Source organism: Somniosus microcephalus, unplaced genomic scaffold (assembly GCF_052327205.1).
Source record: "Somniosus microcephalus isolate GS21.2 unplaced genomic scaffold, FLI_Smic_1.0 unresolved_chr7, whole genome shotgun sequence".
NCBI lineage: Eukaryota > Metazoa > Chordata > Chondrichthyes > Squaliformes > Somniosidae > Somniosus > Somniosus microcephalus.
The window spans coordinates 7,197,553-7,207,642 of NW_028225185.1; the positions used below are offsets into that span (position 1 = coordinate 7,197,553).

At 59.6% G+C, this 10,090-nt stretch overlaps 1 protein-coding gene across 1 annotated transcript in view; it reads right to left on the reverse strand.

Annotated features, from left to right (window-relative positions):
• The window catches only part of LOC147086441 (tanabin-like), a 5,773-nt gene extending 1,951 nt beyond the window's left edge, over positions 1-3,822 (reverse strand). Inside the window, exon 1 of the mRNA XM_085978539.1 lies at positions 2,822-3,822. Within this exon, the coding sequence (XP_085834665.1) occupies positions 2,822-3,622 (801 nt within the window). The 5' untranslated portion in view covers positions 3,623-3,822. The remainder of the gene's footprint in view (positions 1-2,821) is intronic.
• Between the last annotated feature and the right edge of the window lie 6,268 nt (positions 3,823-10,090).

Here is a 10,090-nt window from a genome sequence, read left to right on the forward strand (position 1 = left end):
TCGAGCCCGTGCCGGCTCTCTGCAAGAGCTCTTCAGCTGGTCCCACTCCCCCGCCCTTTCCCCGTAGCCCTGCAATTTCTTTTCCTGCAGTTACTTATCCAATTCCCTTTTGAAAGCCACGATTGAGTCTGCCTCCACCACCCTTTCAGGCAGTGATTCCAGAACCTAACCACTCGCTGCCTAAAAACTGTTTTTCCTCATGTCGCCTTTGGTTCTTCTGTCAATCACCTTAAATCTGTGTCCTCGGGTTCTCGAGCCTTCCACCAATGGGAACAGTTTCTCTCTATCTACTATGTCCAGACCCCTCATGATTTTGAACACCTCGATCAAATCTCCTCTCGACCTTCTCTGCTCTAAGGAAACATAGAAACATAGAAGATAGGAGCAGGAGTAGGCCATTCGGCCCCTCGAGCCTGCTCCGCCATTTAATGAGATCATGGCTGATCATCCACACTCAGTACCCTGTCCCTGCCTTCTCCCCATATCCCTTGATCCCTTTAGCCTTAAGAAATATATCTAACTCCTTCTTGAATATATTTAATGAATTGGCCTCAACTGCCTTCTGTGGTAGAGAATTCCACAGGTTCACCACTCTCTGGGTGAAGAAATTCCTCCTCATCTCTGTCCTAAATGGCTTACCCCTTATCCTTAGACTGTGACCCCTGGTTCTGGACTCCCCCGCCATCGGGAACATCCTTCCTGCATCTAGTCTGTCTAGTCCTGTTAGAATTTTATAAGTTTCAATGAGATCCCCTCTCATTCTTCTAAACTCCAGCGAATAGGAGAACAACCCCAGCTTCTCCAGCCTCTCCACATCACTGAAGATAGTCCATCGCGGAGGGTCCAGATGGTTAGAAAACTAGAAACCGCCTCACCATTGGGACGGGGAATGAACTGATATCTTCACATTAACCCGGCACTTTCATCTGAAAGCATTACATCGAATATACAGCATGGAAAGAGGCCATTCGGCCCATCTGCTCCGTGCCGGTGTTTATTCCCCACACCAGCCTCCTCCCGCCCCTCTTCGTCTCACCCCATCACCATATCCCTCTATTCCTTTCTCCCTCGTGTGTTTATCCAGCCTCCCCTTAAATGCATCTATTGTAGGAATGGTCAAATATCTATCTAGAGATTGAGTTCGACGCAGGCAATCAATCAAAAAGGTTTTTAATGTCAAACTAACGAGTTTAAACAGATTGATGCAAGAGAACTATGAATACAGGTCTTAACAGGTCGGAGGCTCCACGAGGACTGCCTGGGCGGTCCCGTGGATGGCATCATGACGTCATCACGTTTTTCCCGCGTTTGGGTGATCACGTGATTAGCGGCATGACGTCATCGCGTTTGCCCGCGCTCTTAAAGGGGCCGCGCACTGTCCATTCAAGCAGTATATACAATGGTACAGATTTAGTCTGTAGCTAACACATCGTTAAAGGGAATTATGTACAGTTGTTCAGAGTCCCTCAGTGGCTCTGCCACACTATACTATTCACCTCAACCACTCCCTGTGGCAGCGAGTTCCACATTCTCACCACTGTCTGGGTAAAGAAGTTTCTCCTGAATTCCCCATTGGATTTATCAGTGTCTATCTTCTATTGACGGCCCCTATTTAGCAAGGTCATTTGTTGCAGTCCCCTCAAGACTGACGCAGTGGGATTTCCAAACCGGGTTAACTCTCTCTTGACAGGTGTGACAGGGCTGAAACATGAACCAGGCCAGCGCTCCAGGGGCCTTCTTCATGATCAATCAGGCAGCCTGGTCTCACTAATGGAGCCTGGGGATAGATGCAGGGGGGGGGCGGTGTGGGTGGCGGAGAATGCCTGTCACTGCAGGCTGAGGTTCAGTGGGTAGCTCTCTCTCTCTCTCTCTCTCTCTCTCTCTCTCTCTCGCCTCTGAGTCAGCAGATCGTGGGTTCAAGTCCCATTCCACAGATTGAGCACAAAATCCAGGCCGACACTCCCACTGCAGTACTGAGGGAGCGCCGCACTGTCGGAGGGGCAGTACTGAGGGAGCGCCGCACTGTCGGAGGGGCGGTACTGAGGGAGCGCCGCACTGTCGGAGGGGCGGTACTGAGGGAGTGCTGCACTGTCGGAGGGGCGGTACTGAGGGAGCGCCGCACTGTCGGAGGGGCAGTACTGAGGGAGCGCCGCACTGTCGGAGGGGCGGTACTGAGGGAGCGCCGCACTGTCGGAGGGGCGGTACTGAGGGAGTGCCGCACTGTCGGAGGGGCGGTACTGAGGGAGCGCCGCACTGTCGGAGGGGCGGTACTGAGGGAGCGCCGCACTGTCGGAGGTGCCGTCTTTCAGATGAGACATTAAACCGAGGCCCCGTCTGCCCTCTCAGGTGGCCGTAAAAGATCCCCTGGCCACTATTGGAAGAAGAGCAGGGGGGAGTTCTCCCCGGTGTCCTGGGGCCAATATTTATCCCTCAACCAACATCATTAAAAACAGATGATTTGGTCATTGTCACATTGCTGTTTGTGGGAGCTTGCTGTGCGCAAATTGCCTGCCGCGTTTCCCACATTACAACAGTGACTACACTTCAAAAAAAGTACTTCATTGGCTGCAAAGTGCTTTGGGACGTCCTGAGGGGGTGAAAGGCGCTGGAGAAACGCGAGTCTGATCTTTTAAATGCGGTCATACGGCTGGGTTGAAATTGTTCAGACAGGAATTCCTTTAGTCTTGGCTGACCGACAGAGGGGAGTCATTGTTGGAGACATGACTCAGATGTGACACACGTGCACGCACACACGCCGCAACACACGTGCACGCACACACACCGCAACACAATCGCCAGAATAGACGCCGATCTCACAAACCTGGAACTGCTCGAGGTCCTCGCGCTGCTTCTGGTTCTGCTGGGAGACCCGTCCCTCCAACAGGCCCTTCCTCTGCCTCAGGACCTCCACCTCCTGCTGCGCCGACTGCAGTTGGACTCGATTCTGCCTCTTCTCCTCCTGCACCGCCCCCAGCCTCTCCCTCGCCTCGTCGAGCGAGCGTTCCATCGTGCCCAGCTCCTTCTGGTAGACCTCCAGGGAAGTCCGCCACAGCTGGCTGACCTTCTGGGAGTAGAGGTCCACGTCTTGGGCGCAGAGGCCAGGCGAGGCGGCCGAGAGCGGGGCCAGGCCGGGCGCAGACCTGGACCTCTCCTCTTGCAAGCCGGCCCTCTCCTCCTGGTGCCTCTCCTCCAGGAACCTCAGCTCGTCCTCCAGCATCAGCACCTTGTGCCCCAGCCCTTCCTGCCCCCTCGTCTCCTCCTCCAGCTCCCTCCGGCTCTCCCCCAGCTGCTTCCGCGCCGCTTCCCGGCGGGAAGCCTCCCCGGCGCACCTCTCCTTCACCAGCCGGATCTCCTCCTGCAGGCCGTCCCTCTCCAGGGACGCTCGGTCCGTCTCCCTCCACCTCGCGGCCAGGGCCTGGCGCAGCACCTCCAGCCCTTGCTCCAACTCCCCCCACTTGCCGCACGCCGGGGTCCCCTTCAGAGCCTGGATCTCCCCCCGAAGGAAGGAGTTCTCCTGCTCGAGGAACGCCACCCTCTGGAGGTAGGACTCCAGCCTCTCGTTCAGCTCCCTCAACTCAAAGGACTCTTCCCCCAAAGCTCTTTGTCTGAACGTGGTATCCATTTGGATCTCAAAAGCTCAACTCCTGGCTAAACTTCTCTGTCTCTGTCTCTCTCTCTCTCTCTCTTATCCGAGTGTCTGCTTGCTATCTGAGACGCCAATGCCCAACCCCCTTTGTGACAAAGCAGTCAGACCCAGCCCCTCGCTCTCTCTCTCTCTCGCTCTCTCTGTACGAGACTGCAGTTAAACCCAGCCCAGTGCAAGAGTGAATTTCTCTCCCACTCCCCACCCCCCGGCCGCCCCCTCCGGTCCCTGAGTCTCTACACTCGCAGTCCTCCCAGTCGCGCTGTGTCTCTGGGCCGGAGCTGCTGTCTGCGGCTGCCACTTGTTGCTTGTCCACTTCTTGCAGTGGAGAGAGTTTCCGGCCCGGTATTCCAGCCCCGAGCCCGTGCTTCCAGGCTGGCCCCTAATCCTTTCATTAAAACTGCACAGGGAGAGGCGCCCCACATTACAACAAATACCTCACAAATACCTCACCGGCTGTGAAGCGCTTTGGGACGTCCCGAGGTCACGACAAGCACTGTAGGAATGCAAGACTTTCCCTCCTTCTTTCATTCTTTCCTTTCTTTCGTTATTTCCATCTTTTTCCTTCTTTCTTTATTTCTTTCTTTCTCTCTTTCTCTCTCTCTCATTTTCTCCCTTCAGTTTCGACCACATCCTAGACAGTGACCACTGTGAGCTGGGAATTTGTTTGGTAACAGAAAGGAGGGACAGGTGAGGGAGAGGAGGGACAGGTGAGGGAGAGGAGGGACAGGTGAGGGAGAGGAGGGACAGGTGAGGTAGAGGAGGAACAGGTGAGGGAGAGGAGGGACAGGTGAGGGAGAGGAGGGACAGGTGAGGGAGAGGAGATACTGGTGAGGGAGAGGAGGGACAGGTGAGGGAGAGGAGGGACAGGTGAGGGAGAGGAGGGACAGGTGAGGGAAAGGAGGGACAGGTGAGGGAGAGGAGATACTGGTGAGGGAGAGGAGGGACAGGTGAGCGAGAGGAGGGACAGGTGAGGGAGAGGAGGGACAGGTGAGGGAGAGGAAGGCAGGTGAGGGAGAGGAGGGCAGGTGAGGGAGAGGAGGGCAGGTGAGGGAGAGGAGGCCAGGTGAGGGAGAGGAGGGATAGGTGAGGGAGAGGGGGGACAGGTGAGGGAGAGGAGGACAGGTGAGGGAGAGGGGGGACAGGAGAGGGAGAGGAGGAACAGGTGAGGGAAAGGAGGGACAGGTGAGGGAGAGGAGGGACAGGTGAGGGAGAGGAGGGACAGGTGAGGGAGAGGAGGGATAGGTGAGGGAGAGGGGGGACAGGTGAGGGAGAGGAGGGACAGGTGAGGGAGAGGGGGAACAGGTGAGGGAGAGGAGGGACAGGTGAGGGAGAGGAGGGACAGGTGAGGGAGAGGAGGACAGGTGAGGGAGAGGGGGGACAGGTGAGGGAGAGGGGGGACAGGTGAATGGACAGGAGGGACAGGTGAGGGAGAGGAGGGACAGGTGAGGGACAAGAGGGACAGGTGAGGGAGAGGAGGGACAGGTGAGGGAGAGGAGGGGCAGGTGAGGGAGAGGAGGGTCAGCTGAGGGAGAGGAGGGTCAGGTGAGGGAGAGGAGGGACAGGTGAGGGAGAGGAGGGACAGGTGAGAGAGAGGAGGACAGGTGAGGGAGAGGAGGACAGGTGAGAGGGAGGAGGGACAGGTGATGCAGAGGAGGACAGATGAGGGAGAGCAGGACAGGTGAGAGAGAGGAGGACAGGTGAGGGAGAGGAGGACAGGTGAGAGAGAGGAGGAACAGGTGAGGGAGGGGAGGACATGTGAGGGAGAGGAGGGACTTTTGAGGGAGAGGAGGGACAGGTGAGGGAGAGGAGGGACAGGTGAGGGAGAGGAGGGACAGGTGAGGGAGAGGAGGGACAGGTGAGGGAGAGGAGGAACAGGTGAGGGAGAGGAGGGACAGGTGATGGAGAGGAGGGACAGGTGAGGGAGAGGAGGGACAGGTGAGGGAGAGGAGATACTGGTGAGGGAGAGGAGGGACAGGTGAGGGAGAGGAGGGACAGGTGAGGGAGAGGAGGGACAGGTGAGGGAGAGGAGGGACAGGTGAGGGAGAGGAGATACTGGTGAGGGAGAGGAGGGACAGGTGCGGGAGAGGAGGGACAGGTGAGGGAGAGGAAGTCAGGTGAGGGAGAGGAGGGACAGGTGAGGGAGAGGAAGGCAGGTGAGGGAGAGGAAGGCAGGTGAGGGAGAGGAGGGCAGGTGAGGGAGAGGAGGGCAGGTGAGGAAGAGGAGGGATAGGTGAGGGAGAGGAGGGACAGGTGAGGGAGAGGAGGACAGGTGAGGGAGGGGGGGACAGGAGAGGGAGAGGAGGAACAGGTGAGGGAGAGGAGGGACACGTGAGAGAGAGGAGGGACAGGTGAGGGAGAGGAGGGACAGGTGAGGGAGAGGGGGAACAGGTGAGGGAGAGGAGGGACAGGTGAGGGAGAGGAGGGAAAGGTGAGGGAGAGGAGGACAGGTGAGGGAGAGGGGGGACAGGTGAGGGACAGGAGGGACAGGTGAGGGAGAGGAGGGACAGGTGAGGGAGGGGAGGACAGGTGAGGGACAGGAGGGACAGGTGAGGGAGAGGAGGGACAGGTGAGGGAGGGGAGGACAGGTGAGGGACAGGAGGGACAGGTGAGGGAGAGGAGGGACAGGTGAGGGAGAGGAGGGGCAGGTGAGGGAGAGGAGGGGCAGGTGAGGGAGAGGAGGGTCAGGTGAGGGAGAGGAGGGACAGGTGAGGGAGAGGAGGGACAGGTGAGGGAGAGGAGGGACAGGTGAGAGAGAGGAGGACAGGTGAGGGAGAGGAGGACAGGTGAGAGAGAGGAGGGACAGGTGAGGGAGAGGAGGGACAGGTGATGGAGAGGAGGAGAGATGAGAGAGAGCAGGACAGGTGAGAGAGAGGAGGACAGGTGAGGGAGAGGAGGACAGGTGAGAGAGAGGAGGAACAGGTGAGGGAGGGGAGGACAGGTGAGGGAGAGGAGGGACTTTTGAGGGAGAGGAGGGACAGGTGAGGGAGAGGAGGGACAGATGAGGGAGAGGAGGACATGTGAGGGAGAGGAGGGACAGGTGAGAGACAGGAGGGACAGCTGAGGGAGAGGAGGGACAGGTGAGAGAGAGGAGGGCAGGTGAGGTAGAGGAGGGCAGGTGAGGAAGAGGAGGGATAGGTGAGGGAGAGGAGGGACAGGTGAGGGAGAGGAGGACAGGTGAGGGAGAGGGGGGACAGGAGAGGGAGAGGAGGAACAGGTGAGGGAGAGGAGGGACAGGTGAGAGAGATGAGGGACAGGTGAGGGAGAGGAGGGACAGGTGAGGGGGAGGGGGAACAGGTGAGGGAGTGGAGGGACAGGTGAGGGAGAGGAGGGACAGGTGAGGGAGAGGAGGACAGGTGAGGGAGAGGGGGGACAGGTGAGGGACAGGAGGGACAGGTGAGGGAGAGGAGGGACAGGTGAGGGAGTGGAGGACAGGTGAGGGACAGGAGGGACAGGTGAGGGAGAGGAGGGACAGGTGAGGGAGGGGAGGACAGGTGAGGGACAGGAGGGACAGGTGAGGGAGAGGAGGGACAGATGAGGGAGAGGAGGGGCAGGTGAGGGAGAGGAGGGTCAGGTGAGGGAGAGGAGCGTCAGGTGAGGTAGAGGAGGGACAGGTGAGGGAGAGGAGGGACAGGTGAGAGAGAGGAGGACAGGTGAGGGAGAGGAGGACAGGTGAGAGAGAGGAGGGACAGGTGAGGGAGAGGAGGGACAGGTGATGGAGAGGAGGACAGATGAGGGAGAGCAGGACAGGTGAGAGAGAGGAGGACAGGTGAGGGAGAGGAGGACAGGTGAGAGAGAGGAGGAACAGGTGAGGGAGGGGAGGACAGGTGAGGGAGAGGAGGGACTTTTGAGGGAGAGGAGGGACAGGTGAGGGAGAGGAGGGACAGGTGAGGGAGAGGAGGACAGGTGAGGGAGAGGACGGACAGGTGAGAGACAGGAGGGACAGCTGAGGGAGAGGAAGGCAGGTGAGGGAGAGGAGGGACAGCTGAGGGCGCGGAGGGACAGGTGAGGGAGAGGAGGGCAGGTGAGGGAAAGGAGGGACAGGTGAGGGGGAGGAAGGACAGGTGAGGGAGAGGAGGGACAGGTGAGGGGGCTAGGAGGATAGGTGAGGGAGAGGAGGGACAGGAGAGAGAGAGGAGGGACAGATGAGGGAGAGGAGAGACCTGAGGGAGAGGAGGACAGGTGAGGGAGAGGGGGGACCGGAGAGGGAGAGGAGGAACAGCTGAGGGAGAGGAGGGACAGGTGAGGGAGAGGAGGGACAGGTGAGGGAGAGGAGGGACAGGTGAGGGAGAGGAGGAACAGGTGAGGGAGAGGAGGGACAGGTGAGAGAGAGGAGGAACAGGTGAGGGAGAGGATGAAAGGTGAGAGAGAGGAGGGACAGGTGAGGGAGAGAAGGGACAGGTGAGGGAGAGGAAGGACAGGTGAGGGAGAGGAGGGAAAGGTGAGGGAGAGGAGGGACAGGTGAGGGAGAGGAGAACAGGTGAGGGCGAGGGTGGACAGGTGAGGGACAGGAGGGACAGGTGAGGGAGTGGAGGGACAGGTGAGGGAGGGGAGGACAGGTGAGGGACAGGAGTGACAGGTGAGGGAGATGAGGGACAGGTGAGGGAGAGGAGGGGCAGGTGAGGGAGAGGAGGGTCAGGTGAGGGAGAGGAGGGTCAGGGGAGGCAGAGGAGGGACAGGTGAGGGAGAGGAGGGACAGATGAGGGACAGGAGGGACAGGTGAGGGAGAAGGGAGACCTGAGGGAGAGGAGGACAGGTGAGGGAGAGGAGGACAGGTGAGACAGAGGAGGGACAGGTGAGGGAGAGGAGGGACAGGTGAGAAAGAGGAGAGACCTGAGGGAGAGGAGGACATGTCAGAGAGAGGAGGGACAGGTGAAGGAGAGGAGGTACAGGTGAGGGAGAGGAGGACAGGTGAGCAGAAGGAGGGACAGGTGAGGGAGAGGAGAATAGCTGAGGGAGAGGAGGACAGGTGAGGGAGAGGAGGGACAGGTGAGGGAGAGGAGGACAGGTGAGGGAGAGGAGGACAGGTGAGAGAGAGGAGGTACAGGTGAGGGTCAAGAGGCACAGGTGAGGGAGAGGAGGGACAGGTGAGAGAGAGGAGGGACAGGTGAGAGAGAGGAGGGACAGGTGAGGGAGAAGAGGGACAGGTGAGTGAGAGGAGGGACAGGTGAGGGAGAGGAGGGACAGGCGAGGGAGTAGAGGGACAGGTGAGGGAGAGGGGGGACAGGTGAGTGAGAAGAGGGACAGGTGAGGGAGAGGAGAGACCTGAGCGGGAGGAGGACAGGTGAGAGAGAGGAGGGACAGCTGAGGGAGAGGAGGGACAGGTGAGGGAGATGAGGACAGGTGAGGGAGAGGAGGGACAGGTGAGGGAGAGGAGGGACAGGTGTGGAAGAGGAGAGACCTGAGGGAGAGGAGGAAATGTGAGGGAGAGGAGGGACAGGTGAGGGAGAGGGGGAACAGGTGAGGGAGAGGAGGGACAGGTGAGGCAGAGGAGGGATGGGTGAGGGAGAGGAGGACAGGTGATGGAGAGGGGGGACAAGTGAGAGACAGGAGGGACAGGTGAGGGAGAGGAGGGACAGCTGAGGGACGGGAGGGCAGGTGAGGGACAGGAGGGACAGGTGAGGGAGGGGAGGACAGGTGAGGGACAGGAGGGACAGGTGAGGGAGAGAAGGGAAAGGTGAGGGAGAGGAGGGAGAGGAGGGGCAGGTGAGGGAGAGGAGGGTCAGGTGAGGGAGAGGAGGGACAGGTGAGGGAGAGGAGGGACAGGTGAGGGAGGGGAGGACAGGTGAGGGAGAGGAGGACAGGTGAGAGAGAGGAGGGACAGGTGAGGGAGAGGAGGGACAGGTGAGGGAGAGGAGCACAGATGAGGGAGAGCAGGACAGGTGAGAGAGAGGAGGACAGGTGAGGGAGAGGAGGACAGGTGAGAGAGAGGAGGAACAGGTGCGGGAGGGGAGGACAGGTGAGGGAGAGAAGGAACAGGTGACGGAGAGGAGGGACTGGTGAGGGAGAGGAGGGACAGGTGAGGGAGAAGAGGACAGGTGAGGGAGAGGAGGGACAGGTGAGGGAGTGGAGGACAGGTGAGGGAGAGGAGTGACAGGTGAGGGAGAGGAGGGACAGCTGTGGGAGAGGAGGGACAGGTGAGGGAGAGAGGGGACAGGTGAGGGAGAGGGGGGACAGGTGAGGGAGAGGGGGAACAGGTGAGGGAGAGGAGGGACAGGTGAGAGAGAGGAGGGGCAGGTGATGGAGAGGAGGGACAGGTGAGGGAGAGGAGGGACAGGTGAGGGAGAGGAGGGACAGGTGAGGGAGAGGAGGGACAGGTGAGGGAGAGGAGGGACAGGTGAGGGAGAGGAGGACAGGTGAGGGAGAGGGGGACAGGTGAGGAAGAGGGGGAACAGGTGAGGGAGAGGAGGGACAGGTGAGAGAGAGGAGGGACAGGTGAGGGAGAAG